Raw genomic sequence first — 16,995 nt, forward strand, 5'->3', positions numbered from 1 at the left:
ACTGGAGAGAGAGATTCGGGCTTCGACTGGATGTCGTTCTAGCGACCGCTGGAGTGGATCACCTTCGCCTTGTAAAAGGTTATAGAGACATTGATTGAGGAGTGTCCTTTTCACTCGCTGGGAGCGCAGTGAGTTATCTGACTTTAGTGGATGGTACCATCCTAAGCAATAAGGTATATAGAGTGCACTCTTAATTGCCATTCGTTGTGCCGTTATTCTTGTGTGTGATTTTTAATACAATATCTGTTCATTTATAATTCATCATTGGTGTGGTTTCACTATTGATTTCTAACACAGAATAACATCGTTTTCTGCCGAGGCTCCCCTTGGGGTTCGGAGGTTTACCGAGACCAGGAGATCGTAGAGGAACCCGTAACACTATATACATCTTTGCTGATCAATAATGCCTCCATCTGCTAAACTGCAGCTTGACATCATCTTATTATTACAGTGTGCAATATAAGGTGATGTTTGAGACTGCTTCATTAGCACTAAAGTTCCACATTTTTTAATGATCTTCAACATGTTGACTGTCAACTCTTATAATATACCCCACTCCCATGTGCATACACCTCATTTTCATATTTTACCCTTCTATGAGCAAATCTAAGTTAATTTCTTATCCATTGCTGGGAAAACCCCACGTTTGAAGAAAACTCGTAGCTGGCAGTGGGACAAGGACTTCAATTTCGTATTCCAGGTACAGTTATCTCGTAGGACTGTTTTTTTAGCACTGAATCGACGATGGTATTACGTCATTGCTAATGGTAGATCGTGTGTTGAGTTCCATGCAGTTTTTCTTTTTTGTTACCTGTCATTACCCTTCAACATGGCATTTGTGAATGCATATGAAGGGGCCAAGCTTCTCATGGGGACTGATAATGATGATCATGATTATTACATATGTAGGTTTGTGTTCCCTGAACTGCAAGCAGATCGTTTGTTGAGTTATCTGGAATTGCAGCATATTCTGTTTACAATACAATAGGGTAATCTTTTCTTTGAGCATACTCGGAGTGGCCGAATCCACTTCAACCAGCACTACGAGTATAGTAAAAATATTTTAGAACAATTGAAGTTTATACTTGAACACTGTGCGGGGTATTGGGTTCAATGAACTCTCGAGTTTGGTTATTTATTTGTTTATTTTGCATGCTCTAAGACTCGAGGAGAGCTCGTAAGATAAATAGGGCCCACGTGTTGAGGATTCTATGAGACACCCAAGTTAACATCAGCCAAACACAGCACTGACCTTGGGCAAAGTGACATAATTTATTGGGGACACTCTGGGTACCACTTTTCTCTCTGCAGTCTCCCTCCTCGTGGAATATAATCCCATGGTTAGTCTGTTCCTCACCCTCCAAATGCTGAGCAACAAGCGAGGAAGCAGCACGTGCCATTTTTGATCTGAGAATGCAGTTTGGTAATGCAAGTTTACCTCCACCACCAAAGGTGGACGGAGGTTATGGTTTCACCCTCGTCTGTCATTGTTTGTCTGTCTTTGAACAGGATATCTCAAAAAGGTTATGGATGGATTTGGATGAAATTTGGTGGACAGGTTGGGTGTATGACAAGAACCAGGCAATTAGATTTTAGTTAAAGTCCAAATGAATATCCGGCCTGTCAATGGGATACAAAATGTCGACTGTTCAACCTGGTGGAGGTATGCTTTTTGCTGGCTATTTACTGTGGTTGCCCTCAGCAGGACAAGCACCTCCAGCTCCTGATGACATCGCCTTTGACATCATCACCGAGGATGAGCTTGATCAAAGCCTGTCGGACCTCGAGCGATCCGACGAGGCACAAGTTGGTTGTTCACAGTAAGTCATCCCACACAAGTACAGACACAGCCATTTATCATTTGCTTATGTGCCCCCGCCACAAATGATCTCAGTACTTTAGGTGTGCACAGACCTTTCCACCCCATTTTTGTTTCATTGTTTCGGTTTGTAAACCCAATTTTACGAAATAATACGACAGGATTATAATTACTTCAGATTTTTCATGTTACACGCGTTTGGCACGAGCTAAGCCGTGCTAGGACCAGTGGAGCACATCTTTATAAGATCGTAGTTTGACTCTCAATACGTTTTTTGTGTCTGATGAAACATTTCGTCACTTGGGGGAAATCTTTATCCTACAGCGACTAAAGTTCGTACAAAATCTTGTGCAAGGCCTGGTTGTTTTTTTTTCTCATTTATTTGCGTTGCATTTTACGCGAAATGAGTTCAAACCTTCCATGCAGGCATTGCACTTTGTTACGGGAAAGATTAACCTATCTTGATCATGGAAACTGTTCAGAGGTTTTTCGGCAACGGCCCCTCAACCTTGTACCTGATGTCCGTATGTGTACGAATTGTTTTTTTTCTGTGATGGGCCACAAAATGATGACATATTTCCAATTGTAATTTAATAGTTTTAATGTGTGCACAACAACAATGTATTCATGAAACATGAAAAATATTATATTCTTTGGAGATAATTTGTCATTGACCAGTTTTTCCACTTCCTCCAAATGATGGATTAACTTTAATACTCCTGCGACTCAAGTCCTCATTGATAGTTGCACAATTCCGCAATCTTTTTCCGAATCTCCATTAAAGTTTGTGACCTTTGTGTAAATATTCCAACTCTTCTTTGGTCTAATTGATTGACATATGTGTGGAAACTAAAACCAGTGCTCTGCCATCTGAGCTATCTGGGCGACCCTGACTGAGTATGCAACGCAATTTACCCACACATATGATTGCCACTCTCCGCCAATGCTTCCGGGGGCACTTGCTGCCAACCATAGGAGCATCAACAGCCTGATCATGAGAGGGTCTTCCTCTAATGGTCTCTGCAGAAAATAATCGCATGGATTTAGGTTGAGGTTACAAGCAGGTACCTGTCTAGAAACTTGAGGGAAATGAGGTGATCTTAAGAATTAGACAAGAATTTAAATAGTCCAAGACAACTCACACACTTTGGGGAGTTGCACCATCCCGCATGAGCAATTGTGTCCCCATGTCCCAGTCCTTATTCCACAAATGCGGTAAAAAGTCTGAAGTGTAGTCTGAAGCGTTGTTGCACCAGTCATACACTGTCTCAGTGTAGAGCAACATTATGCTACCCTTTTGTTCCATTCATCGATGTCATTTAGGTACCATGTCCAAAAATAAACTGAACACTTGTTCTACGAGAGTCTCTTGACAAACAATGCAACATTTTGCCCAAACTATCATGGATTAAGAACTGGCAAATAAAATAAAACTTAACCTTTCATGGGACACCATGTACATTCGCATTCGGCCTCTGACTTGACAGTTATTGTACTTAATCGGAAGGTCCTCATGGACCTCATTTTGATGCCAAATAGGTATCAATTCACGCATTGCTATTTTATGGCAAACAATGCCAGTTTGATGTGGCTCCACAGCTTCTTCTTCCACCCACAGTCAGATTTCCTTTCACCGTAGCTTATGATGGTGCATTGACGTGCCAAACTCTGAGCCAACGAAAAAAAATACCCCTCCTTTGTGCAGGGATCGGTGGTTGAACCGCTTGCCCTATTCCACATGTACATGCGAAAATTGCTTGTCATCTCCCCTGATTGGCCCAGTCATTTGATATGATAATGATCAGACATACCTACATACACACACACACACACACACAGATGATTTCCTTATTCTGATATAGGTCGAGCTCCTGGGAGTGGGCTGGAGGGAGGGGGATGGAGTGGTGGAGGATGTGGGGCAAATGTGTTTTGTGCCATGGCTAGTTTGTTTTGTGCCTGTTTTGTGCCCTCTCTCTCCAGTAGTAGTCAGCAATCCACTTGCACTGTGCCACATTCACAGATGAAAATCGTAAGTCTGCCCACCCTCACGTGGTGCGAGGTGGGGTTATTTTGTGCCTTTTACCTGGCCCTGGGTATCCCCAGCACATATTGGAAATTTAGTGGAGATTGGCTGAGCCCTTTTGTGATTCTATAATGATCAGACGTACATACACCCCAATAATTGCCTTATTTGAAATATCAAGATGATGGAGGGGGTGCTGCATCACAGAACACCACACTTTACTGTGTCTCTGAATTATTGAGGTGTTCTGGATTTTGTAGACTTCTCAACTTCAACAGGGAAATTAATTTGACAGAGACCTTTAAGGAGTGCTATTGTTCTAACTCGAGTACAAGATACGGACTGACAATACCTTCCGAGAGGTGTGGATATGACGGTGTGTGTTTTGAACAAAGGGGGAATAAATGCACTTTTGTGGGGACGTTCCGTTGCCATGCATAGAATGCATGTTGTGTGTCAATGCGTGGGGTATTAGGACTAAGGGAAGGGATAATTGGGAATATGTGATCAGGCATAATGGGGAAAATATGATGTTGGAAACATTTCTCCATTTTTGCATATGGAATAAATAGATAGCTTCAATAAAAGGAACCCCCAATGTGAATCGTCCGCACATAAATAGTATTTGTTTCATTTTTCTTTTGATTCATTCCTCTCTTGTTATCGGCTCATGTGTGTCTGCTCAAGCAGTCACGGACAAAGAATGTTCTATGTTCGAACGACATGCTTAACCAAATAATGAAAAAAAAAAATAATAATAATAATAATAATAATAAGTAAGCACAGAAATTATGGCCTTAAAACGATCATCCATTCATTCAAGTAAGCACAGAAATTGCAGTTTCATTCGGTCTCCTCTTTTAAACGGATTTATTTGTCTATCCATTAATATTGCTTTGTTCTCACCCGTATAAATAATACAAAGGTGCACATGCCACGCACACGCGCCCCTTGATTTTTGACCACTGGTAGTTAATCCTGTGCAATGCCAGTTTGTGCATGACCTGTCGTGAGTTGTACAAAAACAAACCTCCAAGTGCATCTGTTATCGTGGTTTGTCACTATAGTTCGATCACTTCTGTGGAGTTTGCGGACTATTTGCTGCTCGGGTCGGCTGGCGCATCCCTTCGCTGCGAGCCGTTCCTTGAGCCGAGTTGCTGTCGTAACAGCTCCGTTAGTCGTCTCCCCATGTGCTTCAGTTGCGCTCGTTGACGACGTTTGCGCAACACGTGCAGAATGGGCACGATGCAGCAATAGAGGAATGCCATGCTGCGAGTGAGGGGCAGGCAGTACACGAGCATTGCATACTCGAACGCGCAATCAAAAGTTTCGGTTTCATCACCTAGCCAGGATAAGGACACGAGGAGATCGCACACGTTGTACGGGAACCAGCAGAGGAAGAAAGTTCCCGCGACGGCAGAAAACTCCCGAGCTCGACGGCGCCGGGCAGCCGGGGCGTATGCCAGGGCGCCGCCAGCGCCGCAGGCTGAAATGAGGATGACGATAAACGGTGTGAAGAAGCCCAGCAGCAGCTTCAGACAAGCGAACCCCGCTGATATATAAATATCGTTAAAGCTGTGATAACTCAAAATGAACCGTGTGCAGTACTTCATATCGGCATCATTTTCATTGCTGTAAAAACGAGCATCGACCACTGATAGAGCGACCGCCAACAGCCATATGACCATGCAGGCAGTGTATGTGTGAATGAGCTTGTGGTGCTGGAGCAGCCAGCTCGTGTGAGCAACACTCAGGTAGTGGTAGATGCTGTAGCAGCAGAGCGTAAAGCCGTGGATGTAGAGATACAAAGAGGAATAGAAGTGAACAACTTTGCAGACAATGGGTCCAAATGACCAATTGTTGTAAAATTCTCCATGGCTGATGAATGGCACCACCAACGTGAAGCTGAGCTCAGACAGCACCAGGTTGATGATGTAGATATCAAGGGTGTTGAGGCGGTAGCGGTTTCGAATAAAAAGGGCCAGCACGAGCAGGTTTCCAAGCAGAGCGAGTGGAAAAAGCATGAAGGTGATGATTGGTGCTGCGATCACCGGGGTATTTGTTGGACAAATGAGAAAGTTGATGCTATAGTTGATGCTATAGTTCTGTGGGAACAGCGTTTATTAAAAGATAATTTCTTTGTTAATGCCTGAACAATGAATTTTAATGACTGTATAATGTTCATGTCAATACAGCAAATGCAAAAACGTACTTCCTCAATCATATTAGTCCTTGACCTGTTAAACACACTGAATAAATCTCCTCCTCCCCTCCTTAAAAATCTCCCTGAAGTGGTCTCTCTGCGTCTGCGTACGCATCTCAATGTCTGTATCTCTTATCTCTCAATGTCTAGATCACTCCTCTCTCTCTCTCTCTCTCTCTCTCCCTCTCCCTCTCCCTCTCCCTCTCGCTCTCGCTCTCGCTCTCGCTCTCCCTCTATATCTCTCCTCCATCTCAATGTCTATATCTCTCCTCCATCTCAATGTCTATATCTCTCCTCCATCTCAATGTCTATATCTCTCCTCCATCTCAATGTCTATATCTCTCCTCCATCTCAATGTCTATATCTTTCCTCCATATCAATGTCTATATCTCTCCTCCATCTCAATGTCTATATCTTTCCTCCATATCAATGTCTATATCTCTCCTCCATCTCAATGTCTATATCTCTCCTCCATCTCAATGTCTATATCTTTCCTCCATATCAATGTCTATATCTTTCCTCCATATCAATGTCTATATCTCTCCTCCATCTCAATGTCTATATCTCTCCTCCATCTCAATGTCTATATCTCTCCTCCATCTCAATGTCTATATCTCTCCTCCATCTCAATGTCTATATCTCTCCTCCATCTCAATGTCTATATCTCTCCTCCATCTCAATGTCTATATCTCTCCTCCATCTCAATGTCTATATCTTTCCTCCATATCAATGTCTATATCTCTCCTCCATCTCAATGTCTATATCTCTCCTCCATCTCAATGTCTATATCTCTCCTCCATCTCAATGTCTATATCTTTCCTCCATATCAATGTCTATATCTTTCCTCCATATCAATGTCTATATCTTTCCTCCATATCAATGTCTATATCTCTCCTCCATCTCAATGTCTATATCTCTCCTCCATCTCAATGTCTATATCTCTCCTCCATCTCAATATCTATATCTTTCCTCCATATCAATGTCCCTGTGTCCCCTCTGGATCAATGTCTCTGTGTCCCCTCTGGATCAATGTCTCTGTGTCCCCTCTGGATCAACGTCTCTGTGTCCCCTCTGGATCAACGTCTCTGTGTCCCCTCTGGATCAACGTCTGTCTCTGTCTCTCTCTCTCTTTCTCTCTTCCTCTCTCTTCCTCTCTCTCTCTCATTCCTCTCTCTCTCTCATTCCTCTCTCTCTCATTCCTCTCTCTCTCATTCCTCTTTCTCTCATTCCTCTCTCTCTCATTCCTCTCTCTCTCATTCCTCTCTCTCTCATTCCTCTCTCTCATTCCTCTCTCTCATTCCTCTCTCGTCAGAAACCTCTCTATGGACCAGTCGTGAAGGCTCAAAGCTGCTGGATTATTTTTCACAGATATATTTGCAGTAAAGTAACAGTATAATACTTACTTCTGAGAAGTTTGTGTTGTTCATTTTGATCTCTGTGTCTCACTCTCCTTTCACAAAATATAAATATGTATATATATATATAAATAAATATATATATATATATATAAATTTATATATATTTATATTGGAGGCCCTTGGATGTCACAGCTTTTTCCTGCGGACGACATAAGATTGTCTTGGGTTTTTCTCTTACGTATCTCATGGTGAAAGCTAACAAAAGTGAGGTGTTGTATTTTAAAGAGAGGTATTTTGTATATTACCCCAGTATATTTTATACCTATCTTTTTGTACGTTCGCACCAGGTGAAAGTGTACATTTAACAGAAATGCATGTAATTTGTACTTGTGACTTCTCATACCGGACCATGTAATTTATGAACTGCTTAAATATCATGACCTGGTTTAAGATAGTTATGTGGAACGTGGCATTTTGAATTTCGATCTTGTGCGCTGCGCTAAAGTTCTGCGTCACTCCCAATGGTACCGCAAAGGCTTTGCGAGCCTGTGATAGGGTGTAATCGCTTGAGGTTTTACCCCGGCAGATAAGTGTGAAAAACATTTGACGACAAGGAAAATAGTGTGCATTGCTCTACGTCTTCAAAAACCAAACCACAGGTTGTACGTCTTTCGAATCGTAAAACGATGTGTTGTTTAAACATCTATTAAATCAACGTTATGAATCTTCATCTTAAACCAAAAACATTAAAATTATTATACTAAAGCGCGGCGTTACGCGCGCTGCTTGTGAGCAAGGAGGAAGCGGACAAGCGGTAACATATAAACGTCTTTATTGTAAGACTACACTGTAACACTGTGCTCCTCCGGGCTGGTCGCCCGGGGTATATCATGAGGCCACGCCTACCCCTCGGGCGTGGCCACCGCCCACTTGGTGCGTGGAATGATGTCACCACGCCAGTGGGCTTTTGTGTCCGCCACACGCGCCCCCCCAGAATTCCCGCGCACCTGGAGGGCCAGTTTGCGGGGCAGACGAATGACCCGGCCGAAGCGCCCCCTGGCGATCGGCGGCGTCCGGGGTGCAGGGATGCCAGGTGGGATGCCCCTGGCTGCTCCTGGGATGGGTGCAGGACCGGGGGGCGGCGTGGCGGCGGGGCTGGGCGGTGCCGGGGGTCCGCCCGCAGGAGGGCGGCCCCGACGTGGGGGTCGGGCCACTGGCGGTGGATGGTCCACATCGAGGTGGGCCGGCTTGAGGCGGTCTACCGAAACGCGGTCAGGAGTACCGCCGATGTCCAGGGTGAAGTGCTTCGCCCCGGTCTCCAGCACGCGGAAAGGCCCGTCGTACGGGGGCCGCAGTGGTGTCCGATGGGCATCGTGGCGGACGAAGACGTACTCCGCCGTGCGAAGCTCCGGGGCGACGTGCGTCGGTGGGTGCCCGTGGCATGCCGTTGGCACCGGGGCGAACCTCTGGGCGGTCTCTTGCAGAGCGGAGCGCTGCTGTGCCGCGGACCATGGTGCCGTGGAGTCGGGGAGGAACTCGCCCGGCACCCGCAGCGGTTGCCCGAAGACCAACTCCGCCGCGGATGCGCGCAGGTCCTCCTTGGGCGCCGTCCGGAGGCCCAGCAGGACCCAGGGGAGCCTGTCGACCCAGCCGCCGTCGCGGAGGGTGGCCCGGAGCGCGGCCTTCAATGAGCGGTGAAATCGCTCACACAGGCCGTTAGCCTGGGGGTGGTAGGCCGTGGTTCGGTGCAGCCGGACCCCGAGCCCCTGCGCAACCGCCCCCCAGAGCTCCGAGGTGAACTGGGGGCCGCGGTCGGATGAGATGTCTGAGGGGGCGCCGAAGCGGGCGACCCAGGTGGCGATGAAAGCCTGCGCGACATCGGCCGCCGTTGTCGACGCCAAGGGCACGGCCTCCGGCCACCGGGTGGTGCGGTCCACCATGGTGAGGACGTGGGTGAAACCCCGCGAGGGGGGCAGAGGTCCCACCAGGTCCACGTGGACGTGGTCAAACCGGCGTTCCGGCACCGTGAACGGGGCCAACGGGGCCTGGGTGTGCCGGTGCACCTTGGCGCGCTGGCACGCGAGGCATGTCCTGGCCCAGCCGCGGACGGCCTTCCGGAGGCCATGCCAGACGAACTTGTCGGCGATCAGCCTTTGGGAGGCCCTCGCGCCCGGGTGGGACAGGCCGTGGATGGCGTCAAACACCTGGCGCTGCCAGCCCGCGGGCACAATGGGGCGAGGACGCCCGAGGGAGACGTCGCACAAGAGGGCCGCGCCCGCGCCGTCGAACGGCACCTCGGTGACGCGGAGGCCCGTGACGGCGGTCCGCAAGGCCTGGACGTCGGGGTCAGCGGCCTGGTCCGCTGCCATCCGGGCATAGTCGATGCCGAGGTGGACTGCGTGGGCGACGGCCCGGGAAAGGCAATCCGCCACCGGGTTGTCCTTCCCCGCGACGTGCTGGATGTCCGTCGTGTACTCGGACACGGCCGAGAGGTGACGCTGCTGCCGGGCCGACCACGGCTCGGTGACCTTGCCCATCGCGAAGATCAGCGGCTTGTGGTCGACGAAGGCAGTGAACGCCCGGCCCTCGAGCAGATGGCGGAAGTGCCTGACCGCCAAGTGAAGTCCGAGCAACTCGCGGTCGAAGGTACTGTAACGGCGTTCGGGCGGGCGAAGCTGCCGGCTAAAGAACGCCAGCGGTTGCCAAGCTCCACGCACCCATTGCTCGTGCACCGCGCCCACCGCGTAGTCCGAGGCATCGGTGGTGAGGGCGATCGGTGCATCGGGCGCCGGGTGCGCGAGCATGGTGGCGTTAGCCAAGGCGAGCTTCGCGCCCGTGAACGCCGTGTCCATCTGCTCGGTCCAGGTAACGTCGCCTTTGCCCGGCTTACCTCGGAGAGCTTCGTGCAGGGGGCGCAGGAGCTGGGCGATACGGGGCAGGAACCGATGGTAAAAGTTCACCATGCCCAGGAACTCCTGCAGCCCTCTGATCGTGCGGGGGCGCGGAAACCCCTTCACCGCCTCCACCTTGGCCGGCAGGGGGACGGCTCCGTGCCTGGTGACACGGTGCCCCAGAAAATCGATTGTGGCGGCGCCGAACCGGCACTTTGCGGGGTTCACAATCAGGCCATGCTGGCCCAGGCGTTCGAAGAGCGTGCGGAGGTGGCGTAGGTGCTCTTCGCGGGACGCGCTGGCGACGAGGATATCGTCCAGGTAGACGTAGACAAAATCCAAGTCGCGCAGGACGCTGTCCATCAGTCGCTGGAACGCCTGAGCCGCATTCTTCAGACCGAAGGGCATGCGCAGGAACTCGAAGAGTCCGAATGGCGTGATGACCGCCGTCTTCGGGACGTCCTCCGGCCTGACGGGGACCTGATGGTAGCCGCGTATGAGGTCCACCTTCGAGAAGAAGGACCTGCCCGCCAAACGGGCGGAAAAGTCCTGAATGTGGGGGACGGGGTAGCGGTCGGGAGTCGTGGCGTCATTGAGACGGCGATAGTCCCCGCACGGTCGCCATCCCCCGCCGGGCTTCGGCACGATGTGCAGCGGCGACGCCCAAGCGCTCTCTGAGCGCCGAACGATGCCGAGTCGCTCCAGGGTAGCGAACTCCGCTTTTGCCACCGCCAGCTTCGTCGGCTCGAGGCGGCGTGCCCGGGCGTAGACCGGTGGCCCGACGGTGGGGATGTGATGGGCCACCCCGTGCTTGACGGCCCCCGCCGAGAAGGTGGGCCGCGTGAGGGCCGGGAAGCCGGCGAGGAGGCGGGTGAATGCGTCCGCTGCCGGAAGCGTACAGACCAACGTGGCCGGAACCGAATCGTTCGGCAAGCCGCTTGGCAAGCCGCTCGTTGAGCTGGGCAACGCACATGCGAGCGAGCTGAACGTCTCGGCCTGGACAAGCCGTCTGCGCTTGACGTCGACCAGGAGCCCATTAGCGCACAGGAAGTCCGCGCCAAGCAGTGCCATGGGCACGTCGGCGGTGACGAACGTCCATCGGAAAACCTGCCCTCCAAACCGCAGAGAGAGGCAGCGTTTTCCGTACGTACGGATGGGCGTCCCGTTCGCGGCAAGCAGCGCGGGGCCCCCACCCGCGGCGTGCTTGTCTGACGTGCCGGCGGGAATGACACTCACCTGTGCTCCCGTGTCGCACAGGTAACGGCGCCCGGAGAAGGTGTCCGTTATGAACAGCAGGCTGCTCGAACGGCCGGCGCTCATCGCCACAATTGAGCGCCGGCCCGGGCGTTTCCCGACCCGTTGAAGGAGCACGGCGGATGACACCGCCGAGCTTCGTGGCCGAACTTGGCGTGGAACCAGCACCAGGTGGTGGAGCTGGAGGAGCGCGGCTGGCTCCGCCAGGCCGGTGGAGTCGACGGGTTTCCCCGCGGTGGCGGTTTTCGCCGCGGCGGTGGGCGGGGCGTGGCGGCGTTCACGAGGTGCGTATCAGCATGCTGCTGAAACTCAGCGTGCTGTGGAAGATGATGCTGTGGAACAGCAGCGTCGAAGGCCGTGACGGCCACGCCAACGCTCGCCCGCGTGTCCGAAGCGGCGAAGTACTTGTCCGCCTCGGCCGCCAATGCTCGGGGTTCCGTTAGCCCGGTCCCGGCCAACGCGAGGCGAACCTGCGCTGGAAGTTGGCGACGGAAAAGCGCCCGGAATAGCGAACCGGGGGCTTCGTCGCCTAACAGTGACAGCATATGGTCCATTCGGACCGACGGGCGCGTCTCACCGAGCTCGGGGAGATCCAGGAGGCGGTCGGCCCGTGCGTCGTCCGTGAGGCTGAACGTGGCTAGGAGTAGCCGCTTGAGTGCCTCGTACTTGTGGCCGTCCGGTGGGTGGCGAAGGACGGACACAACTCGAGCGGCCGTGCCGGGCCCGAGGGAGGCGACGACGTGGCAGTAGCGCGTGTCATCGCCGGTGAGGTGCCGAAGCTGAAATTGGGCTTCGGCCTGGACGAACCAGACTTCGGCCTGAGCCTCCCAAAATTCCGGAAGTTTGACGAAGGCGGCCATGGCGATGGCGTCGCGTGTGGAAGGATCGCTCCGGCAGATCCAACGTCGAGGGTCACCAGTAAAGCGCGGCGTTACGCGCGCTGCTTGTGAGCAAGGAGGAAGCGGACAAGCGGTAACATATAAACGTCTTTATTGTAAGACTACACTGTAACACTGTGCTCCTCCGGGCTGGTCGCCCGGGGTATATCATGAGGCCACGCCTACCCCTCGGGCGTGGCCACCGCCCACTTGGTGCGTGGAATGATGTCACCACGCCAGTGGGCTTTTGTGTCCGCCACAATACCAAATATCGTCTCATCTGTGACGTAGTTTCCAATTGTATTTAACAGAATACGTTTTTATTTTCAACAAGCACAACAAGAGTGAAGAGTCGATCACACAATAAATTCCTAATAACTTTAAAACTCATTCTTTACAATAATAATAATTCATAACTGTATGTGAAAACGTTTGCGTACCTTATTTGTCGTTCCGTGTTGTCTAACGTCCCTTTAGCTTGCTCCTTCTTCAGCTTTCGTTGTACGTTCGGTTGCTAAAGAAGTCGCTTTTCCTTGCGTCCCTTGCGTCTTGGTGCGTCTTGCTGCGTCTTGGTGCGTCTTGCTGGTTCGCTCACGCATGCACGTCTCGAATGACGTCTCGGCAGCTCGAGCTTCCAATCGGGATGTAGTTCCAATGTCGTCAAACGTACCACTCGGTGACTAAACCATTTTTATTATCGTTTTAGCCCATCTCCTTCTTTGTTCTGCGGTGTGGTTCTGCATTTACATAACCCGTTGGGTTCACAAGTGTGAGGCTGCCAAGAAAATCTCATTACTCCCGCCAGGGACTAATGCATTCGATCGTGTCCGTGTGTGTGTGTTGTGTGCACACACATTAAATCCTATTGCAAGTAAAGTTGGGATAAGTGATGTTGCATTGATGGGTTGACTGACTGCCTGGACGCAACTGAGGTTGTGGATCTACTGATGTACCATCTATTGATGTGGATCCATGATCGAGGTTGTGGATCTACTGATGTACCATCTATTGATGTGGATCCATGATCGAGGTTGTGGATCTACTGATGTACCATCTATTGATGTGGATCCATGATCGAGGTTGTGGATCTACTGATGTACCATCTATTGATGTGGATCCATGATCGAGGTTGTGGATCCGCCGTTTGGAGAGGGCCTGGCCTGAAAGGATTGAAACCTCGAGGAAGAACCAGCTGATGATCCATGCAGTCGGGGAACTAGTCAGTTGCTTACAGGTTAACGTTCTTGCTTTAGGTGGAGAAACTATGTTTGAGGTTTACAATTTAAATAAAGTTGAATATGGGATGTTGTAAAATTAACATCATTTACAACAATCCTTTAAATTATTTAAGTTTAGAAACAACCGATACTTTACAATTAATTGTGTGTGGTGTGTGGTGTGTGGTGTGTGGTGTGTGAAAGAGAGGGATAGAATTGTAAGGAACAGAAATGAAAAAACGAGGTGTGTGTGTGTGCGTGTGTTTGTGAACAAGATATCTGGAAAAGTTCTGAACGGATTTGGATGAAAGTTGGTGGGATGATTGCCCTTGGGATAAGGAAGAATTGATTAGTTTTTGGTGAAGCTCAGGATATTATTCCGGATCCAGGAATTTTTTGAAGGATTTTTTACCATTGGAAGATAGGGCTCATTTTTTTAAACATTATCTTCTATATATTGTATATTTAACATTATGATATGAAAATAGTTTTCATATTTGTTGTAAATGTAGTTTAAACTCGTGGTTATGCGTTACAGCGGTGTAGTTTGTTTGCAGCGTCGTCTTCAAGGTTCTTTTTTTTTTTTTTTCTAATAAAGACATATTCTGTCATTTTAAAACCACCAAAGTGTGTATTAGGTTTCCCCGTTTCATAAAATGTGTCGTTTGATACGTATAATGCTTTAAAACTGTTTTTTTTATTTATTAATTTTTTTTACCTCAGAAGAGATCAACATTTACCTCAGCGAATGTCAATCGCGGTGTCAGTATTTGATGAACTTATAAAGACTTAGGTGAGTTATAAGTGTGACCAGCATGTGCACGGGATTCCTCCCAGAAGAATGAGTGGTCGCATTAGCTTGTACGACTTAAAATGAGCGAGTTTTGTTTTGACGTTTGGGCCAGTTTTACATGTTGTATCCCTAAGGAATGAAACGAACGTTTTTCTGGCTTACAATTTTATTTGAAGTCACACATAGAGTTTAAATTGCGTCAGGATTCAAAACTCAGGTTAGACAGCTTAGAAGCGAGTGCACCGACTTCTCGGTTATCCCACTAGCCCTACATGGTTTTGTACTACAAGCACATTATAAATTCAATGTTGGTATATGAAAAGTTACTCACAAAGCATGCACGCATTTTAAGGCAGAAACGCTGCACAAAATGGTACTTTTTGAGATTTCAGTTAAACGTTCACAAAAGATAACTAGAACGCCACTCAGTAGAGCGCATTCTCCCACCGTGGGTCAAGTTGGAATAGTACGATTTCACAAAAGTTTGAGGGAGTAGTTCAGTGACAACACAACACAAGACAGACACTGCACAGATATATATTTAGAATATATAGAAGATAATGTTAAAAAAAACAAGGCAATTTCACTTACATTTTCGGATTCAGCGTTCAATTCTATATAAGTGAGTGTATTTTGAGGGGTGTTTTGCAGGCATGCTGAGGCCTCAATGTGTGTGCCGTCCATCTGATGGACATTCAATTGGGGATTCTGTCTGTCGAAGTTAGTTTGGTGGACATTAACGATCCCACACTTTCGCTCACAAAGAGCAAGCGAGTTATCTTGTTTCCTTCACCAGATTCAAAATTTCTGTCACATTCAGTCAAACGTCAGACCTGACCAGCCATTTCATTTAGTAGGCCAAAAACTTTTCATGGCCGACATTTAAATAAGATGGCAGTAATTGGGGCTGATGTTGTTGTTGTCGTAGTAGTGGTGGTAGTAGTAGTAGTATAAACTGATATGACTAATTAAGCCTCCCTTATAGGATAGATGGAGACTTATACCCATTGTAGGGTCTATTTCTACAATTAGTGCCCTCAATTTTTAATGGTACCTCAGAGGTTCTTCGACCCTGAGGACAACTAAACCAGCATTTAGGTTTTTTTTTTTTCTGCCAATGTCCAAACTGTAGGGCAGATCCAACTGGACCTCCGGAATGAAATTTTGCGTCAATAATGGCAATACAATACAATCCCTGGTGTTGGGCTAGCGGCTAGGGTGCCGGCTTAGGATCCTAGGATCCTGGGTTCGAATCCCGGTCGATCGCTGAATTAACGCCAGGGGGGTTGACTCAGCCTGTCATCCTTCTGAGGTCGGCTAATTGAGTACCAGTTCACTGGTAATTCCCTGTTTGTCGTTAAAGGCGGCAAAAAGGGTTGGCGTCAGGAAGGGCATCCGGCCGTAAAACATTGCTTCAAAAAGGGGACCGAAAAACAACAACAACCACGGTGCCCGAAAAAGGCCAACCCCCGCTTTGCGGGGAAAAATGGCCTCTAAAGGTGTTTTTTTTTATTTTTATGGCAATACAATGTTGTTTTTTTAAAAAGTTTTTTTTTGTTGTTGTTATACGTTGGCTCGTAGTAAAGCTGACACACACACACACACACACACACACACACACACACACACACACACACATATACACACACACACACACACACACACACACACGGACATGCTGACAAGAAAACCAGTAACACAGCCACTGAGCTTGGGGGAAGCCTAATTATTGACATTTTAACATTTTTCACCATAACTTGACAAATCTGTCTGATCGGAATGAAATTGGCCTGTATAAATATCCAAGAGCAAGGCACATTTACTTAATTTTACTCCTATTTTCATGATGTTGGGTTTTATGAATGAATGAATGAATGATCATTTTAAGGCCATGGCCTTGCGGGCCCCATGACAATCATAGTTCCCTGTTTGAGGCAATGTTTTTACGGCCGGATGCCCTTCCTGACGCCAACCCTTAGTCGCCTCTTACGATGCGCAGGGATGCGGTGTACCTATTCTAAATTGGGGTACACACCGGGATCATTCATCCCAGCAAGCTGGTACTCAATTTGCCGACCTCCGAAGGATGACAGGCTGAGTCAACCCCCCTGGCGTTAATTCAGCGATCGACCGGGATTCGAACCCAGGATCCGAGGATCCCAAGCCGGCACCCTAACCACTAAGCCAACATCAGGTTTTATGGATGGATGCATTTTCTTAAATTACACGCTATCCCTAAATGTTGAAGGTTAAGGTCATATCGCAGTCAGCATATAATATGGCCATCATTGGATCAGGGGGGTTGGGGGAGCCTTACCCTTGACGATCGCTTTGTGGTCACAGATATCTATGGTAGTTCTGTGTGTCTTTCATCAACAAAACAAATAGCAAAAAATGTAATGCTCAATTGAAAAGTTATTTATTTATGTTGGAAACTGCTTCTTTTTACTTGTATTACTTGCAAAATTGAAGCAAAGATCCACAAGTACATATATTTGGCCCAAAAAACTTTTTTGGACAGTATGTTGATCACTCCGGTCTGTGTATTTGTTTGTTTGT

The 16,995-nt window shown here is 48.7% G+C and overlaps 1 protein-coding gene across 2 annotated transcripts in view; it reads left to right on the top strand.

Moving 5' to 3' along the window:
* The first annotated feature begins 1,587 nt into the window (after positions 1–1,587).
* LOC137429002 (FYVE and coiled-coil domain-containing protein 1-like) overlaps positions 1,588–16,995 on the top strand; it is a 168,241-nt gene continuing 152,833 nt past the window's right edge. For both annotated transcript variants that reach the window (XR_013623915.1, XM_078780921.1), the window contains exon 1: positions 1,588–1,820. Coding sequence is in view for 1 of the 2 variants with exons in the window: in XM_078780921.1 (XP_078637047.1) it covers positions 1,627–1,820 (194 nt within the window). In the remaining variant the exon portion in view is untranslated. The remainder of the gene's footprint in view (positions 1,821–16,995) is intronic.

Source organism: Myxine glutinosa, chromosome 6 (genome assembly GCF_964187855.1).
Source record: "Myxine glutinosa chromosome 6, kmMyxGlut1.1, whole genome shotgun sequence".
NCBI lineage: Eukaryota > Metazoa > Chordata > Myxini > Myxiniformes > Myxinidae > Myxine > Myxine glutinosa.